Below are 19,424 nucleotides of genomic sequence, written 5' to 3'. Positions count from 1 at the left end.
GTTGTTTGTGTGTTTGTTGTTTGGATTCGCCTCCAACAAAAGGTTTGCTGCTGGATGGGTGTGAGGAGGGGTTTTTTTAATGTGTTGAGGGTTTACAGGAGTGGAGAGGGAGGAGGAAGGTGAGAATTACAGGCGTGTTAAAGCTCCCAGCTGGGTTCCTTTAGGAGGGGGTGAGCCCTCATCCCATCCTTTTGGGGGTCCCCAGGAGCTCCTGTGCCCCCTCCCCATGCAAAGGTGATGCCATTTCTCTGAAATGTTTATTTTCAAATCGCTGAGCCCCAACTGCTGCAGCTCCCGGCTCTGAGGGGTCCCCTGTGGATGAGGGGACACGGGGGGAGCTGAGGGCGTTTGGGGGAGCCCCAGCCGCTCCCCTTTGCTCCTTTACCCGCGGCTCGGGCGTTCTCCCCAGGCTCCTCCTGCCCAACCTGCCCGCCAGGGCCGGGGGAGGAGGAGGAGGAAGAGGAGGAGGGCGAGGAAGGGAGGAGGAAGAGGAGGGGGATGAGGAGGAAGGGACGCAGCGCATCCCCGAGAGCCCCGGCCCGGGGACCGTCCCCGCTGCCGGGAGCAGCGGCCGCTGCGGGGGCTCCGGGCTCCCCCTGCCCGCGGGAGGGTCCCGGGGGGTCCCAGAAGAGGCTCCGGGGGTCCTAAAGGGGTCCCGGGGGGCTCGGGGGGGTCCCGGGTCCGGCCTTTGTTCCGCCAGGGCCACGCGGCCGCCAGGGGGCGCCAGGCGCGCGCTGCCGGTCCCGGTTCCAATCCTGATCCTGATCCCGATCCCGGTCCCGGTCCCCATCCCAATCCTGACTCCGATCCCGGACCTCATCCAGATTCCTCTCGAGTCCCATCCCCATCCTAATCCGGTCCCGGTGCTGGTCCCGGTCCCGACACCGCTCCCGATTCAGCCCCGACCACGCCGGGGGAATTTTTGCCGCTGAAAGCGGAGATCAAGCACCGGAGCCGGTCCGGAGGAACCGGGATCGGGACAGGACCGGGATCGGTAGCAGCATCGTCCGTGGCCCCGGGGAGGGGAACGGGGGTGTCGGTGCCCGGCAGAGCCCCGAGGGACGGCGGGGACACGGCGGGGACAGGGCGGTACCGAAGCCACCGGAGCGGAGCCGCCGCCGTTTCTCAGCGCTGCCGTCAGCGGGCAAAGGGCGAGGAGGAGGAAGGAGCAGCGGGAATAGCGAAGGCTGGAGGGGAGCCAGAGGCGGGCGAGCCCGCGGGATTGTGCCTTCCCTCACCCCCACCCCGCACCGGCACCGGCACCGGCACCGGCACCGGCACCGGCACCGGCACCGGCACCGGCAGGGAGCGGGACCCCCTCAATTCCCGAGGCCACCGAGGGGCTCCGCTGCTGAACCCCCCGAGCCCCCCCGGCAGATCCCGCGGGTTTGGGGGGCACAGAGCGGCCCCCCCGCCTGTCCCTGTTTCCCGTGTGACCCCACCAGCACCGAGCCCGGTGTCCGGCCGGGATTTCCACCCCGGTGATGTCGGGGCCCCGGGCCCCTGCCCGGCAGGGCGGGAGGAAGCGGCCGTGTCCAGCCTTTCCCGAGGATGAGGATTTCCTTCCTCCCATTGAGCGGGGACCCTGGGGTTAGCACGCAGCCGTGGGGCGCAGGACAGGACGGGGGGCCCGGCTGGGAATTGGGGGCAGAGCCCCCCGACATCTTCCTTATTCCCCTCTGCCTGGCCGAGAAGGAAGGAGCCGGATTTGAGGGGGGAGCAAAGGATGGAGACACGCAGCCATTTCCTCTCTCCTTCCCTTTTTCCCACCCCGAGAGCGCTGCGGGTATTTCGGGGGGCTGGACACGGGGATTCTCGGCTTTCCCAGAAACGCCGCTCCCGCAGGCGGGCAGAGCTGTCACCGTCTCATTTCCCGTGAACCGGGGCTTTCCCAGGCGGGGATGATGTCCCGGGCTGGGGGGGATCCCGCTGGGAATTCCCCCGGCAGCACCACGGAGGTGGCTCCGCCGGGGGCTCGGCTGCCGTGGTCACCCCGGGGGGGTCCCGGGCTCCATCTGCCGCTCCCCGCGGCCGCTAATCCCGGGATTAACAGCCAGATGCCAGGGGCAGGTTTGCCGCAGGTAGCGAGGATCCCCGGGGAGGAGGAGGAGGTGGCATCAAAGTGCAGGAATTGTGGCCAATCCCACCCGAGCCTGGGGTCCCCCGGCCAGGGGGACAGCGGGGACAGGGAGCTCACATCTGCCAGGACACATCCTGGGGTGTCCCCAAGCACGGAACCCCAGGACAGCAACCCCAGGACACATCCTGGGGTGTCCCCAAGCACGGAACCCCAGGGCAGCAACCCCAGGACACATCCTGGGGTGTCCCCAAGCACAGAAGCCCAGGACAGCAACCCCAGGACACATCCTGGGGTGTCCCCAAGCACGGAACCCCAGGACAGCGGCCACGCTGGAGCAAAATTGCCGGCAGAAATTCCCTCCGAAATGGGAAAGCTTCACCCGCCTGCTGCCCGCCGGGAATCCCCTCCCGCTTCCCAGCGGATGCAGCTGATGGGAAGTGCTCGTTTTCCCCTAAAAGCCCATCCCAGCATTCCTGGGAGGCCGCGGTTCCCACCCTTATCCCAGTTCCTGGGAGCTCCGAGCAGCCAATTCCAGCCTGGCCCAGCCCAGCTCGGCACAGATGAAGGATTGCTGGATCCTGGATTCCTGGAGATCCTCGGCTGCTGCACCCCGCATTTCTGGGGGATCCTGCAGCTCAACCCCTTCACTGGAGACCTCCCAGCTCCTCCTCATCCATCCCAGACCCCCAGCCCGTCCCTGGCTGCTTCACTGCCAAATCCAGCACCCCGTAGCTCCTGATGTGGACAAGAAGGTGGGAAGGGACAGGAGCATCCCCCAAAACCAAAGGTGATCCCATCTGAGCTGTGCCACCCTGTACCCAGAGACCGGCAGCGTTAATTCCTCCCTAATAAAGATTTTTTACATTAATAAAGCCAGATCCCCAAAGTGGTTAATTAATAATCATTTATTCACACTGCAGCAGGTTCGGGGTGAGACAAAGGTGGGGAAAAGCATCAGGGAGGGAAAAATATCCCTGAGCTGATCCTGTCAGCATCCCCCGGGCTGGGGGACCCCTGAGCATCCCCCCAGAGCCGCGGGGTCCCCTTGGGACACCCAAATTTTGGAGCTGCTGCACTGAGCCGAGCTGGCCACAGCAACCCCAAAACCTGGGCAGGCCACGACCCCGTCCCGCCGTAATTACAACCCCTTAATTAGCACCCGCGCATCCTCATTAACAGCGACACCCACGTCCTCATTTCCTCACTCAAACGAGCCCGCGGTGGGGCCCCAGGAGCTGGAGGGGACCCCCCAGGCCTCTCCCATCACCCGAGGCCACCAAAGCCGCGCAGGGCAGCGGGGACAGCGCCCGCAGCGCCCCGGGCCCCCCTCAGCGGCTCCTGCGGGGACCAGGGACCAGATGGCGGCTCCGAGGCGGGGGCCAGATGGAGCCTCCCGCCCGTGGTGCCCCCTCCGCTTCCGCTGCCATTTTCCCCGGCAGCCGCTGGAAACACGGAACAGCTCCGCTCCCGAGCCGGCAGGAGCGGGGACGGCGGCTCCCGGTGCTCCCGGTCCGGTGCTCCGGGCTGGGGACACCGCGGGGACATCCTGGGCATGGGGGAGACCGCAAGGACATCCTGGGCATGGGAGACACCGCAGGGACATCCTGGGCATGGGGAACACCGTGGGGACATCCTGGGCATGGGGGAGACACGGCCCCAGGGCGGTTTGAGCTGAATGTTCCCGCTGGTCTGAGCTGGAGGTGCTGAAAGGTGGCGAATGGAGGCTCTGGAGGGCGTTTGTTGGGACATTTCCCAAAATGTGGAGAAGAAGGGGGGCAGTGTCAGCAATGGGGCTGAGCCCCATCCCAGGCTGAGCCCCAAAAGCCCTCACAGAACTCTAAAAGGACACGATAAGCCCCAAACCCACCCAAACTCACCCTAAACCCCAGGAGGTTCCTTGGTCCGACCCCAGCCGGGCACCCCTCAGTGGCAGTGCCACCTCCACGGCCACCAAAAGGGCGTCCCAAGGGTCCCGTTCGCCACTTTTGGGATCTCCCACGAGGCTGCGAGTCCCGAGGTGCGGCTGGCACGGGGCACGCCGGGACCTGCAGCCCACGAAGGGCGTTTGGAGCCGGGAACGGGCGAGTTTCGGTCCCACCGCGGGGACAACGCGCACCGGGACCGCTCCTGGCCGGGGCCGGGCTTGCTCCCGCCGCCACCACCGTGGCCTCGAGCCTTTCCTCCGCTCTTCCTCCGCTTTTCCGCCGAGCCCGGAGCCGGGGCTGCCTTCCTGCCCCGGCCCCGCTTCCTGCCCGCCGGCTCAGCATTCCCGGCTTTTCCATCCTTCCCCAGCTCCACACGGGGGGACCCGGCCTCGATGCGAGTCCCCAGCCTCTGTCCCAGGTCCCTGCGCCCCCCCCGGTCCCCAAAGCTCCGTCCTCGTCCCGGGGGTCCCCGTTCCACCCGCAGCTCCCTCCCAGCTCAGCGGGAAAAGCACGGAACGGATCGGATCTGCCCCGGGGCTCACCCCAGGGAGCGGCAATTCCCCGATTCCAATCATTTTTGGGGCTCTCCCGCTGACCCAGTTTCCCAATCCCCGCTCGGGGACGGCTCGCAGGGCGCTGGGGACGAGCGGGAGCTTTCCCGGAGCATCCCCACCCCCTCCGAGCGCAGATTTTGGGCAGCCGAGAGCCCCCGGGGCTGCTCCCGGCTCGGGGGTGCTGCTGAGGGCAGGACATTCCCACGCTGAGCCCGAGCGTGTCCCCCCCAAACCGGTCGGACGGGGCCGGGGGGGGGACCCGGTGACAAAAGCGGTGACTCAGCCGCGGTGGCAGCGGCAGGACGGGACCTGAGCGGGGCCCCCGCCAACAGGGAAGTGAAAAATTTTCCTTTTCCTTCCTCCCGCCGAGCTGGGTGTCACCGCCTTGGGGTGACCTTCCCCTGCACTCCAGCATCCCCTCCCCGCCGCTCCCTCCGGCTCCGGGTGAGGGCTGGGCCGGGCTCTTATCTCCCTTCCACGCTGATGCAAGATTTGCTCGTTCTGCTGCTCCCCAGGGCCGTGCTGCTGATGGCGGCACCTCCCCCGAGGCTTCGGCTCCCCGTGTGTCCCCACCAGCCCCTCCTGGGCCGGGTTTTTCCCCTCCCCGGGGCCGGGAGGGTTCAGCGCCCTGCGGGTGTTGGGAGCGGCTGCTCCAGCCAGGAATAAGTGGATTAGGAGCCAATCTCGTTATCGCTGCTGGCAGCCTCGCCAGGGCCGTGGGATGGGGACAGTGACGGGGACAGGGCTGGGGGACACAGCGGTGGCCGCTGCCTGGCGCGGGTGGGACGCGCTGATACCGGGGCATCTCCCCGGGATGCGGCATCCGGGCTCTAATGAGGCGGACGCTTAATTAGTCAGTGTCAATTTATGCTAATTAGCCGGGGGCGGGGGGAGTGGCGACACTGCTGGCTCTGCCACCTGCCCGGGGGGACACGCGTGGGGCTGGAGGGGTCCCAGCCCTGCCTGGCCCCCCGTGCCCGGTGAGTCAGGGCTGGGAGCCCGCAGGAAGCCCCAGGGATTTCCAAAAGGCCCTGGAAAGCCCCGAGCTGTGATTTCCTCCTTTCTCAGCCTGTTCGGGTGGCGGCGGCAGCAGCACGCGGCGGCCAGGCTGGGAATTTCGGAGGGGAAAGGATGGGAACCAGGGATCCGGCCGAGGATGGAGCAGCTCCGTTGTTTACTCAACCCAGCTTGCGCTGCTGCCGCTTGCCGGGGTTGTTTCTCCTTCTCCAGACGGGGCTGTGGCCGCAGAAACAAAGGCAAAACTTTAATCCTGCAAATCCTCCTCTCTTCCCAGCCAAGGCCGCGGGTGTTTGTCCCTCTCCGAGGGGACGCTGGGGTCGGACAGGGCCCCGGGGGCTGCCCGGGGGCCGCTCAGCCGCAGCCAGAGCAGCTAAAAATATCCCCGCGTCTTCACGGAGGTGTTGCAGCCGCAATCAGCCATGCAAACGAGACCGAAATTAAATCAGCCGCATGCGACAGGAGCTGTTAACCCTTGCCAGCCCGGGGAGGTGTCCGGGGCGGGGACACACGGGGTGCTCGGAGCGCGGGGGCTCTGAGTCCTCCCCGCTGCCCCTCCCGGCTCGCTGCCATCTGCTCCGGGCGTGTTCGAGGCGAGGAGGAGCCGCAGAGAAACGAGGTCAGGGCTGGGATGGCAGCGCCGGGGCGAGGCTGTGCCCGCCTGCCAGGACCGTGCCACCGTCCCGTGCCACCGTCCCGTGCCACCCTCCCGTGCCACCGTCCCGTGCCACCCGCGGGACGCTCGGGTGGCACCGAGGAGCGGGGATGGCTCTTTGCGATGTCCCTGGAGCTGCCGTTCCGGGGGGATTTCTCTCCGCCACGCCGTGCCCACGTCCTGCTGCCCGCTGCCCCGTGCCACCCCCGCCAAATCCAACCCAAACCCCGCCAGCCCCAGGGAAAAACCTCACCCCAAAATCTGCGGCGAATTTGGGCAGCCCGACCATCGCACCCCCCTTTCCCTCCCCGGAGGGGGCTCCCGTGTGCCCACCCCGGTGCCCGTCCCGGTACCCACCCGAGCCCCCGCCCGTGCCCGCCCGGTGCATGTGCGAGCCCCCGCGGCCGCCGCCTGCATTTCATGCATTTTTCAGGAGAAGAAGGTTAGTGGGTCACTCCAGCGCCGCAGGCTTTTCTCCGGCTGAGCCGCTGCGCTGCCAAACGCGGCCGGGGCTGGCGGCGCGGGGGCTGGGCCGGCCGGGGGGGCCCAGCCCAGGTGGGCAGCACGGGCCTGGCACGGCCACCCCCAGTGTCCCCGCGGTGTCCCCAGCGCTGGCAGGAGCGGGATCCCGTCGGGCAGGGGATCAGGGTCCCGTTCCCTGTTGTGGGGAGGGGTCTCTGCAGCCCCTCGTGGTGCTGGGGGGGGTTGGGGGGCAGCACCCCGAGGTTCAGAGTCCTGGAGAGGAAAAACGGCCGCGGTTCAAAGGGAATGAGGAGCCGAAGCGCGGCCGCGCCAAAACAAACAGCGGCGGCTTTGGTGGCACCCGCGGGGCCCCCCCGCGCCCCGCCCGCCCCTCCCGGGGCTCTGAACCCCCCCGAAGGCCGGGATGGGGGCACATCCCCGTGCCCGGCGGCTGCGGAGTGCGGGGAACCCGCCCGGGGGACACGGAGAGGGGACCAGGAGGGTTTGGGGTGCGGCCAGATGTGGGGTGAAGCTAAATGTGGGGTGAGCCCAGAGCTGGGGAAAGCCAGATGGGGGATGAACCCAGACCCGGGAGAAGCCAGATGTGTGGGGGATCCTGATGTGGGGTGACCCCAGATGTGGGGTGAATCTGAACGTGGAAAAAAACGGATTGGGGGGGCCGAACTCAGACCTGGGCGAGCCCAGAGCTGGGAAAAGCCAGACCTGGGTAAAACCAGATGCGGGTGAATCCAGAAATGGGTGAATCCAGACCCGGGGAAAGGCGGATCCCAGATGTGAGCAAATCCAGATGTGGGGGGACCCCGGACGCGGCCGGGCCGAGCCTGGGTGCGATGGCAGCGCTGCAGCCCCGGCTCCCCCCGGTCCCCCCGGCTCCCCCCGATCCCCTCCCACCCTCCTCATCCCCCCGCATCCCCCCGCGCTGCCGTTGCCATGGTTACGGCCATGCAAGTCTGCCCGAGCTGCATCCGCCGCTGCATCCCTGCGAGCCGTGGGGGCGGGGACGGCCCCGCTGCCCCCAGCCCTCCCCGGCCGACCCCGAAAGCGCCTGGAGACCCCCCCGGGGGCTCACCCAGAGCGGCCGGGACCGGGGGGGCTGCGCAGCCCCTGCCAGGGGGACCCCCCGACCCTGAGAGCCCAGCGGGAGTGAGGGCGGTGGGAGCAGCGCCTGACTCCGGAGGGTCCCAAACCCCTCTGTGCCCGCTCCCAGCGGGATGGGAGCTCACAAAGCGCTCCCCAAACCCCCCCGGAGCTCTGCGCTTGCTCCCGATTTGCTCGGAGGCCAAGGGGGAGCTCTGCGGGCGGCGATGAAGCAATCGCGGCCAGCCCGGGATGAAGGGAAGGAGGGGATTTCTGGTGGAAAGTTGCAGCCGGGCCTGGCACGGCCGGGATTCCCCAGCCCGGGCTCTGCTCCCGGCTCCTCTGGAGCCCCTGCCCCACCTCTGCCGTGTGGGATTTCGGGGTGAGGTTTTTGCCCGCATTTCCCGGGGGTTCAGGCACCGCCAGGACCTGGGGGAGAGGGAGCAGAGCCGGGAGCGTTGGTGGTGCTGCTGTTACAGGTTCCTGATGAGGTTTAATAATTAATATTGCACAGGACGAGCAGGGTGGGAACTCCGTGGCTCTGATTTCCCAGCACCACAAACAGCACCCCCATCACCTGAGCGCTCCTCAAACTCCCTTATAACCCAAACCGAGGTGATTTTAGACTCCAGCATCCCTCCGGTGCTGCCCATGCCGGCACCCAGGGTCGGTTTGGGTGTCCCTGTCCGTCGTGCTGTCCCTTCCCCCCTCATCCCGGGCACACAGCGGCCTCTTCTCCGCGCCCGGGCCCGTCAGATGTCGCTGAAAGGGAACAATGGCACCTATTGTCTGTCCCCGCTCGGCGCTATCGGCCCCGGCAGCGCAACAAAAAACCGCATTGAGCGCCGGGGAGAAAGGGGCCCTCACATCGCGGGGCTCCCGGGGGAGGCAGCGCGGCCCCGCAGCGCCCGGGCCCGGTCCCAGCCCCGTTCCCTGCCCCGTTCCCTGCCCCGGTCCCGTTCCCGGTCCCTGCCCCGCAGCGCCCGGTCCTGCTGCCCCCGGCCCCGCTCCGCTCCCACTCCCGGCCGGCGGCGGCCACCGGTCCCGGGGACCGGGCAAAGAAAGGGGGCGGGAGGGGCGCGGTGGGGTGTCCGAGGGGTCTGTGGGTTTTGTGGGGTCTGTGGTGTCTGTAGGGTCTGTGCGACCTGTGGGATCTCTGGGGGTTTCTGGGATCTGTGGGGTTTGTGTGGTGTCTGTGGAGTTTGTGGGGTCTGTGGGATCACTGGGGGTCTGTGGAGTTTGTGGGATCTGTGGAAACTGTGGGGTCTGTAGGGTTTGTGGGAACTGTGGAACCTGGGATATCTGTGAGGTTTGTGGGGTCCGTGGGACCTGTGGGGTCCATGGGGTCTGTGGGACCTGTGGAGTTTGTTGGATTTGTGGGACCTGTGGGATCTGTAGGGTCCGTGGGGTCTGTGGGGTCTTTGAGATCCATAGGACCTGTAGGGTCTGTGGGATCTCTGGGGTCTCTGGGGTCTCTGGGATCTCTGGGATCTCTGGGGTCTGTGGGGTCTGTGGGATCTGTGGGGTCTCTGGGGTCTCTGGGATCTCTGGGGTCTCTGGGGTCTCTGGGGTCTCTGGGGTCTGTGGGGTCTCTGGGATCTCTGGGGTCTCTGGGGTCTCTGGGCTCTCTGGGATGGGCACCCAGCGGTCGCGGGGGTTGTCCCTGTGTGCCCGGCCCAGGCGAGGCCGCTCCTGCAGAGCCGCCGGCAGCCCCTGGGGCACCGGGAAGGTCTGGAATTGCCAGAGAGAGCCCAGGGATGCTCCAAGGGAGAGCCGGGGGTGCCCACCTGCAGAGGGGAAGGCTCAAAGCCCTTCCAGGGGCTCCAGGAGAGTTGCAGGGGTTTGGACAAAGCCCTGCAGTGACGGGAATGGTTCCCCAGGGCCGGAGGGCAGGGCTGGCTGGGATACCGGGGTCCCAAATCACACCCACCCCTCCTGTCCTGTCGTGTCCCGCCGTGGCGTGCGGGAGCCAGGAAACAGCACAGGAAAAGCCGCGCTTGGAGCGAGCCGGGCTTTTGTTCCCGTTATAAACTTCCCCGTGGGCAGGAAGGATGCTCGGGACGCTGTCCCTGCCCGGGCCGGGGCAGCAGAGCCCCCCCAGCCCCGCTGGATGAACATTCCCGGCTTTCTACAGAGCTGCCGAGCCGCAGCTCAGGGTCAGGCAGCGCTTATCAGCCGGGAGAGGGAGATAAGGAACGGGGGATGAGCGGGCCAGGGCCTTGGGGGCTCCTGTCCTGTGCCAGGAGGGATCTGCGGGCTGGGAAAGGCCATGTGGGGGTGTTGATCCCCAAAACACCCAAACTGCCCCAGAGTGTGTCCCACGGTGTCCCCATTGTCACCCTGGGGCGCACAGCCCGGCCTGAGGGGGAGCCTGGAGGGGTTTGGGGCTGGGGCCGGGCTCTGTTTGCAAAAATCCCAACTCTGGGTTTGGGACCAGGCTCTGTTTGCAAAAATCCCAACTCTGGGTTTGGGGCCGGGCTCTGTTTGCAAAAAAAATCTCAACTCTGGGTTTGGGGCCGGGCTCTGTTTGCAGTCCCCAAGGGCTGCCCCCATCACTGCAGCCCCCAGACCCCACAGGGGCAGCCCCCAGACCCTAAAGCAGCTCTGGGCTGTCCCCAGGGGCTGTCCCCATCCCTGCCCTGGTGGCAGAAGCCTCCCCCATCCCTCCAGCCCAACTCTCCCCACTGGAATTCTCTCCCCAGAGAGATCTAATTAGTTTAATTCCCTTGCTATTGATAAATCCCAATTCTGGGTTTGGGGCCGGGCTCTGTTTGCAAAAATCCCAATTCTGGGTTTGGGACCTGGCTCTGTTTGCAAAAATCCCAATTCTGGGTTTGGGGCCGGGCTCTGTTTGCAAAAATCCCAACTCTGGGTTTGGGGCCGGGCTCTGTTTGCAAAAATCCCAGCTCCTGAGCCCAAGGAGGGGCAGATGGGCTCCGAGATAAGACAGGAGCAGGTTCCTCTCTCTTCCCTGCTCTGTCACTCCCGGCACCTCAGCAGGAGCAGGGCAGGGGGTGAGGGGCTGGGAAGGGCCCTGGGCTGGGGCTGGTCCCACGGGATGATCCCACAGGAGGGGAGCGGCAGCCCGGGAGCAGCGAGCGCAGTTGCAGAAGGCGCTGGTTGCCATGGGATCTGCACAACCAAAAATGGCTGGGGCTCTGGCAAACACAAGAAGGGGCCCTTTCATGGTTTCTATGGGAAGTCAGAGCCTCTGCAGAGCCTCCCGGGCTGGAGCCCTGCCCAGGGCAGGAAGGATTTGGGAGCCCTGCTGGATTCCCAGGAGAGCTGCGCTTGCTCCAGGAGGATTTTCCCAGGTGCACCGTGAGCTGTGCCCGGAGCTTCTGCCTGGCACAGGGCAGAGATTCCCCGCTCCTCCTGCTGGGCCCTGCTCCCACCAGGAATCCCCCAGCACCGAGGGTTTTCCTGCTGCAGCTGGGGAAGCTCAGCCCCTTCGCCCTGGACCCCCGTGGGATGAAAACCTGGAGCATCCCAGGGGAATTTCCACGTCCTGGGAAGGCCAAAATGCTGCAGGATGGAAGGGGCAGCCCCAGACTCTACAGGAGAACCCCCAGACCCTACAGGGGCAGCCCCCAGACCCTGAATCAGCTCTGGGCTGTCCCAATCACTGCAGCCCCCAAATCTTACAGGAGAACCCCCAGACCCTAAAGCAGCTCTGGGCTGTCCCCAAGGGCTGCCCCCATCACTGCAGCCCCCAAATCCTACAGGAGAACCCCCAGACCCCACAGGGGCAGCCCCAGACCCTGAATCAGCTCTGGGCTGTCCCCAAGGGCTGCCCCCATCACTGCAGCCCCCAGACCCTAAAGCAGCTCTGGGCTGTCCCCAAGGGCTGTCCCCATCCCTGCCCTGCTGGCAGAAGCCTCCCCCATCCCTCCAGCCCAACTCTCCCCGCTGGAATTCTCTCCCCGGAGAGATCTAATTAGTTTAATTCCCTCGCTATTGATAAATCGATGTGGAAATCCCTCTGCTTTTATTCCCAGCGCTGTCGCTCGCCCTGGCTGGGCCCCTTTAACTCGGGATAAAATCCCGGAGAGGATGAGCCGGGCCCATGAATAATTAATTACCTTAATTGCTCGTTAAGGACCGGGGGAATTCGGGGCTGGGCCGGTCCCTCCTGCCCCTCTGCGGAGCTCCCAGCTCTACCCTGCAGCCTCCTTAACACCCAATAAATTAATAATCAGCCGCAGTTTAAGTAGGTCTGGAAAGTGGAAAACAACATCCGAGAGGATCTGGCCTGGCGGGCAGGAGCAGCCGAGATTTGTCTGCCTGTCCATCTGCCGGAGGAGCAGACAGACCCTAATCTGTCCGTCTGTCTGTCTGTCTGCGGGGATCCTGCAAATTCCTGCTCCTTCCCAAGCTCCTGCTGCATTTGGAGCATGCCCAGGTCCCTGGAGGAGGCAGCAGGGCAGGGCTGGGACCCAGCTCGGGGCTGGTGGGCGCTGGTTTGCACTGGTTTGCACTGGGAGGGGTTGGTGGTGGTTGGGTTATGGTGGAGTTTGGTGATTTCTGGTTTCTGATGGGTCCTTGTGTCCTCCACCGTGGCGTCACCACACGTCCCCAGGCACACGGGGAGCTGGGAAAGGGGGGAAAGGTGGGAGCTGGGAAAACTGGGAATTGGGAAAGGTGGGAGCTGGGAAAACTGGGAGCTGGAAAAGCTGGGAAAACTGGGAAATCTGGGAATTGGGAAAACTGGGAGCTGCGAAAGGTGGGAGCTGGGAAAACTGAGAATTGGGAAAACTGGGAGCTGGGAAAGGTGGGAGCTGGGAAAGCTGGGAGTTAGAAAAGCTGGGAAAGCTGGGAGCTAGGAAAAACTGGGAATTGGGAAAGGTAGGAGCCGGGAAAAGTGGGAGCTGAGAGAAGTGGGAGCTGGGAAAGCTGGAAAATCTGGGAGATGGAAAATCTGGGAGGTGGAAAAACTGGGACTTGGGAAAGCTGGAAAAGCTGGGAGCAGGGAAAACTGGGAAAGCTGGAAGACGGAAAAGGCAGGAGCAGGGAAAGCTCCATCCATCGTGGATGTGCCTGGGGACAGGCAGGGCCTGGAGCTCCAGGGGCAGCAGATCCGGGCAGGGAGGAGCAGGGAAGGACAGAAGGACGGAGATGTGCCCTGGAAGGGGAGGATCCACCGGGAGTTGGGTGTTTATAACCACGGCCCTGCGGGAGAGGATCCGCTGGAGAAGCCGGGATGGGGAGGGACGGGAATTCCTGGGCATGGAAGGAGCTGGGAAAGCTCTTCCAGCAGGGCCTGGCAGGGTGGGCACTGTCACTGTCACTGTCACCCCCGGCTGTGGCCCTCGTCCTGCCCAGCCCTGCTGCAGGTTGTGCTGCACACATCACACCCCTGCCCTGCTCCTCTGGGACAGGGCATGGAAAAACACGGAGAAGGTGAAGTGTCCATGGGGTGGCTGCTGATCCCAGCCCCATAAACCCCCTTAAATGCAAGGAAACTCCTCCCCACAAGCACAGGGAGCACTTTGGGGTCCCCATCCCAACAACCAGAGCCACACTGGGGCTGCCACCAGGAGAGGGAACGGTCCAGGGGGGTGAGGTGCTGGTGCCAGTCCCATTTGGGGTTCCCGTGGCTTTGGGATGGGACACGGGAATGTCTTGGGGCTGTTGTGTGGAGGGACGGATTTGGGGGGGTGCTGTGAGGGCTGGAGGTGCTTGAGGTGGTTTGGGCACAGCCAGAAGGGGATGGGATGGGATGGGATAGGGACAGGATGGAATGGGGCAGGGTGTTATGGGACAGGATGAAATGGGAATGAAATAGAGTTGGATGGGGTGGAACGGGATGGGATGGCACCAAACAGGATGGGATGGGAAGGGAGTGGGATGGGAGAGGGATGGGATGGAATAGGGCACAGTGTTATGGGACAAGATGAAATGGGGATGGAAGAGAGTTGGATGGGGTGGGATGGGATGGGATGGGATGGGATGGGATGGGATGGGGCAGGGCGTTATGGGACAAGATGAAATGGGAATGGTATAGGGACAGGATGGGATGGACAGGACAATATGGGACAAAATGAAATGGAAGTGAATTGGATGGTGTGGAGCACAATGGAATTGGGATGGGATGGCACAGCACAGCACAGCAGCACAAGGCCTGCTCGCATTCCAGAATGAAATGAAGGTGGGAAGAGAAGTGTGAACCCACTGTGGATATCTCCCAAGGCTGCTGGGACACCAGGAAGTTCTCCCCAGCCCTTTTTCCTCCCCCAGGAGCAGCAGCCTGGAGCTGGCACCGGGAACAAACACCGTGTGCCCAGCAATCCCCCAGTGTCCCGGACTGCCGATCCTCCCGAAGGCAGGAGCCTCCCCGGAGCTCTGTTCCCAGCAGGGAACGCCCTGCCCAGCTCCCGTGGCTGCTGGGGACACCCCGAGCCCTCAGGGCCAGCCCGGCAGCCGGCCAAGGGCTCTTTATCAACCCGCACCCAAAAGTCAATCAGGAAGATGCCGCCTGTTTTAATTAACAGCAATTTCGCTCTGCCGGGGCTGAGCCGTGTGCAGGGGGGAGGGAGGGAGGCCAGAGACAAAACATGACCTTGTTGGTGCTTCACACACAGCGGGACATTGTTTTCCCCTCTCGGTCTGGCCTTGGATGCTGCTGGGCTGGTGGCACAGCTGGGTGCTGGGGACAGGGGGTGCTGCCAGCCCTGGTGGGAGCAGAGTGCCTGGAAAAGGGCAGGGAAAGCGCAGAGCTCGGGATTTGGCACTTGGGAGCTGCCCTTGGGGAGCGTTGGTGGCTGGGGAGGGAAAAAAAGGGATTTGGGGAGCACTGAGTGAATCCAGCAGTGTCTGGGTGCTGCAGGGAGGGAATGGCACTGCTGGGTCCTGGCAGGGATCCAGTGCAAACAGCCCAGCAGCTCAGTCCCATTTTCCCTTCCCCTCAGTTCTCCAATTCCGGGAAATCAGAGAGGAGGAATCACCCAGAGGGGGAAAACCTCCCTGTGCGTGAGCCAGGCTGCTCAGGGGGGGACACAGGGTGACACAGCAGGGCCCTGTCCCCACAGCAGGGCCCTGTCCCCACAGCAGAACACCCCAGGGATGATGGGGCTGGGACGAGCAGGACCCTGGGGTGACAGAACCATGGGGTGACAGCGCTGAGGCCACCTGCACCAGGACAGTCCTGGGGGGGACAGGAAGGGGCCAAGTGGCACCGTGGGACCGTCCCACAGTGACAGGTGACAGGGCTGGGGTGAGGGCACCCCAGGGGTGACAGGGATGGGGTGAACAGGACCCTAAAGGTGACAGGGATGGGGTGAGGGCACCCCAGGGGTGACAGGGCTGGGGTGAGGGCACCCCAAGGGTGACAGGGCTGGGGTGAGGGCACCCCAAGGGTGCCGGGGCTGGGGGCACGGGCACTGCAGGGGTGCTGGTGATGGGGGCAGAGGCTCCCGGGGGTTCTGGGCTTGGAGGGAACAGCGCCCTAAGGGTGTCAGGGCTGGGTGAGCAGCACCCAAGGGTGATGGGGGCCGAGGCACAGACACCCCAAAGCCGTCAGGGACGGGCGAGCAGCACCGCGGGGGTGACGGAGCTGCCGTGAGACCCCACCCAGGAGCGGGGGTGACCCCACCCCACCTGCCCCGACCTTCGGGGCCGCACAGGCGGCTCGGGGGCTCGGCGGCCGCCAGAAGCCCCCGGTGCGGGCGGGGCGGCGGCTCCAGCGCGCTCCCCCCGCCCCCGGGGCGGGCTCGGCACCGTCCCGCCCCCGCCCCTCGCCTTATCAGGGACCGGCGGGGGGCTCGCCCCACTCCCGCCCAGCGCAGCCGCCGCGGCGGGGCCGGCACCTCCCCAAGTGCCGCACCATGGGCAGCCAGGGCTCCAAGACGGCGGGCGGCGACGCCGACACCGCCAAAGCCAACGGGCAGGTGGGTACCGGGGGCACCGGGGGGGCTCCGTGCGCCCCGCCGGGACGGGCGGCGGCGCGGACAAAGGCGCGGCGGGGAGGGCGCGGTGCTGGAGCCGTGATGGGGCCGAGGGGACCCTTCCAGCCCCCGGGGGGACTCTCCAGCCCGGCGGGTACCGGGGGATGCGGCACCGCCCGCGCCGCGCCCCGGGCTCCCCCCGGCACCGGGCGGGTCCCGTCCGCCGCCGCCGCCGCGCCCGGTACCGGGAGTGGAGCGCGGGCGCCGCCCGGTGGTAGCGCGCTGGGCCCCCCCCACACCGAGCGGATCCCCCCGTGAGACCCCGAGCCAGGCCCTTTGCACCCCCTTTTTGTGGCTCGGCACCTCCCGGTGCGCTCCTTTCCTCGGGGGAGCCCCGCTCTGTGCCCGGTGCTCCCCGCTTCCAGCGGCTCCAAACCCCCCCTTGTCCCCGTGCTCGGTGCCCCCATCCCCGTCTCCTTCTCCCCGGTGGATCCCCCCGTGCTCGGTGCCCCGCGGTGGATCCCCCCGTTCTCGGTGCCCCCCGTTCTCCCGGGTGGATCCCCCCGTGCTCGGTGCCCCCCGTTCTCCCGGGTGGATCCCCCCGTGCTCGGTGCCCCCCGTTCTCCCGGGTGGATCCCCCGTGCTCGGTGCCCCCCGTTCTCCCGGCCGGGCGCCCTTTGTTGTGGGGTGCGGGGGTTTTGGGGAGGGGGCTCGGGGGTCCCGGCGGTGCCTGACGCGCTCCCCCCGCAGGAGAACGGCCACGTGATCTACAACGGGGACATGACGCCCAAGGCGGGGGTCGAGGCGCCCCCCCAGAACGGGAACGGCTCGGCGGAACCCCCCAAGGAGGAGAGCGAGGGCGAAGCGGGAGGTGCGGACAGCATCGAGCCCGCCCCGGCCGCCGCCGAGCCCGCCGAGCCCAAAGGCGAAGGGGCCGCGACCCCCAAGGACGCCCCGAAAAAGAAGAAGAAATTCTCCTTCAAGAAACCCTTCAAGCTGAGCGGGATCTCCTTCCGCAAGAACAAGAAGGAAGCCGGGGACTCCTCGGGCTCCTCGCCCACCGAGGAGCAGGGCAGGAGCGAGGAGCCTCCGCCGGGGGGGCTGCAGCCCTCGGCGCCCCCCGAGGAGGGGCAGGAGGGCGGCGAGCCCGAGCAGGGAGGAGAAGCCGCGGGCAGCCAGGAGGAGGAGGAGGAGGAGAAACAGCAGCAGCAGCAGCAGCAGGGAGGGGAGAGCCACGGAGACACCGCCAAAGCCGAGGAGCCCTCGAAAGGCGCGGGGCCGGAGCCCGCAGCGAGCCCGGAGGAGCAGAAGGAAGAGTAGAGACCCCGGGGGCTCTCACACCACCCGCGACCCTCCCCGAGCAGCCCGGATCGCCCTCACCGGGGACTCTCACCGTCCTCAAGCCTCCCCGAGCAGCCCGGATCGTTCTTACCGGGGACCCTCCCCGAGCAGCCCGGGGGCTCTCACACCACCCTCGACCCTCCCCGAGCAGCCTTGGATTGTCCTCTCCGGGGCTCTCACACCACCCTCGACCCTCCGCCCTCACCGGGGGCTCTCTCACTGCCCAGGACCCTCCCCGAGCAGCCCGGATCCTCCTCCCCGGGGCTCTCGCACCGCCCTCCGTTCTCACCGGGGGCTCTTAAACCCTCCCCGAGCAGCCCGGATCGTCCTCGACCCTCCCTGAGCAGCCCGGATCGTCCTCTCCGGGGGCTCTCGCACCACCCAGGACCCTCCCCGAGCAGCCCGGATCATTGATCGCCCTCACCAGGGGCTCTCACCGTCCTCGACCCTCCTTGAGCAGCCCGGACCGGCACCACCGGGGACTCTCACACCGGCCCTGATCCCCCCGAGCAGCCCCGGATCGCCCTCACCGGGGGCTCGAGCACCGCCCTCCGTCCTCACCGGGGACTCTCACACCACCCTCGACCCTCCCCGAGCAGCCCGGGGGCTCTCACACTGCCCAGGACCCTCCCGAGCAGCCCGGATCTTTGATCGCCCTCAGAGGGGGCTCTCAGACCATCCCCGAGCAGCCCGGACCGTTCTCAACGGGGACCCAGCCCGGATCTCCGGATCGTCACCACCGGGGTCTCTCTCACACCTTTCCCGATCCCGGATCCCCTCACCGGGGTCTCTCTCACACCTTTCCCGATCCCGGATCGCCCTCACCGGGGTCTCTCACACCTGCCCCGATCCCGGATCCCCTCACCGGGGTCTCTGTCACCTTTCCCGATCCCGGATCCCCTCACCGGGGTCTCTCTCACAGCAGCCCCGATCCCGGATCGCCCTCACCGGGGTCTCTCACACCTGCCCCGATCCCGGATCCCCTCACCGGGGTCTCTCTCACACCTTTCCCGATCCCGGATCCCCTCACCGGGGTCTCTGTCACCTGCCCCGATCCCGGATCCCCTCACCGGGGTCTCTCTCACACCTGCCCCGATCCCGGATCCCCTCACCGGGGTCTCTGTCACCTTTCCCGATCCCGGATCCCCTCACCGGGGTCTCTCACACCTTTCCCGATCCCGGATCCCCTCACCGGGGTCTCTCACACCTTTCCCGATCCCGGATCCCCTCACCGGGGTCTCTGTCTCCCCCCGGGCTCCCCCGCACGCCCTCCCCACCCACGCTGGGTTTTTCTCTCTCCTCTCTCTCCCTTTCTCTCTGTCTCTCTCTCCCCCCCGTTCCCGGTAGAAAAAGTTGGTTTGGATTCCCACCACCGCCGCCACTTGGAGTAGTTTGAGCTGAATTCTTTGGGAAATGGAAAAAAGCAACAACAAAAAAAACGACAATAACAGCAACAACAAAATAAAATAAAATAATCAACAGCTGGGGAGGAGGATTCGTCCCGGACGCCACTGGAGTTTACAGTTTGTAAGAACCCGGATCCCAAATCCTGCTCTGGATCTCTGCAGCCTCCAGACTGTGTCCCCTCCTCCCGCTCCCACTGACTGTTCCATGGAATTTTTTGATTTTTTTTTTTGAAATTTTTTTTTTCTTTTCGTTTTATTTTTCTCTTTATTTCTCAGTTTACATTCCCGGTTCTGACTTTTTCATTTTCGAGTATTTCGTGCTTTTTTTTTTTTTTTTTTTTTCTATAGAAATGGATGGTTTAAAAAGCTAATCTGGTTAGTTTTTTATAATGTCTTCTATTGGCTTAAAACCATAAAGCTTGTAAGTCCGCTGTGTTTAATTCTGCTTTAAGGGATAACTTTTAGGGTGTGGGGTGGTCAGAGGGGGCCCTGCCAGCTGTATAATGTGAAGCCAACATTGTTTTCTTTTTTTTTGGGTTTTTTTTTTTTTTGGTGTTTTTTTCACTGTAAATAATTTTTTTAATGGCCAAAAAAAAAAAAAAAAAAACAAAAAACGAAAAAAAAACCGCTTGATTTGCAATTTTCTAACTTGTAAAAAATATACAAAAAAAAAAAAGAAAGAAAAAAAAACAAAAACAAAAGCAACCAAACCACCAAACAAAAGCTGTAACATTTGAAAGGAATAAATGGTGACCCCTTTTCGGGAGAGCTCGAGTCCTTCTTGTCCCGAGAGCCGGCGAGGGAAGATGGCAGCCGCTCCTTTAGCCCGGCAGCTGCTGCCTTTAATCAGCGCTCGCCGTTAATTGACTGGCAGCAGATGCAGCCCCGGCCACAAAGGACTTTCCCAGCCCATCCCCATCGCTGCTCAGCTGCCTGCTCTGCACCTTTTCTCCTCCCAGTCCCTCTTTTTTTAATTTATTTCCCCAGAAAAAATTTTTTTTAA

The 19,424-nt window shown here is 64.9% G+C and overlaps 1 protein-coding gene and 1 long non-coding RNA gene across 2 annotated transcripts; one reads left to right on the top strand and one right to left on the bottom strand.

Annotated features, from left to right (window-relative positions):
* Positions 1-2,985: 2,985 nt before the first annotated feature.
* LOC143695606 (uncharacterized) lies at positions 2,986-7,601 on the bottom strand. Its single transcript, XR_013185001.1, has 3 exons — positions 7,417-7,601; positions 6,589-6,966; positions 2,986-5,795 (listed from the first exon to the last, which is right to left on the bottom strand). It is a non-coding gene; the product is annotated as an uncharacterized LOC143695606 (long non-coding RNA).
* Positions 7,602-15,513: 7,912 nt separating this feature from the next.
* Positions 15,514-19,180, top strand: MARCKSL1 (MARCKS like 1). Its single transcript, XM_054648188.2, has 2 exons — positions 15,514-15,677; positions 16,425-19,180. Exons 1-2 carry the CDS (start codon positions 15,615-15,617, stop codon positions 16,992-16,994), a joined length of 633 nt encoding a protein of 210 aa, XP_054504163.2. The 5' UTR covers positions 15,514-15,614; the 3' UTR covers positions 16,995-19,180.
* Positions 19,181-19,424: the final 244 nt, after the last annotated feature.

The sequence above is a fragment of the Agelaius phoeniceus genome, chromosome 22 (assembly GCF_051311805.1).
Source record: "Agelaius phoeniceus isolate bAgePho1 chromosome 22, bAgePho1.hap1, whole genome shotgun sequence".
In the NCBI taxonomy this organism is placed as follows: domain Eukaryota; kingdom Metazoa; phylum Chordata; class Aves; order Passeriformes; family Icteridae; genus Agelaius; species Agelaius phoeniceus.
Note: the sequence above shows the minus strand (reverse complement) of the source record. Positions and strands in the feature narration are given on the sequence as shown.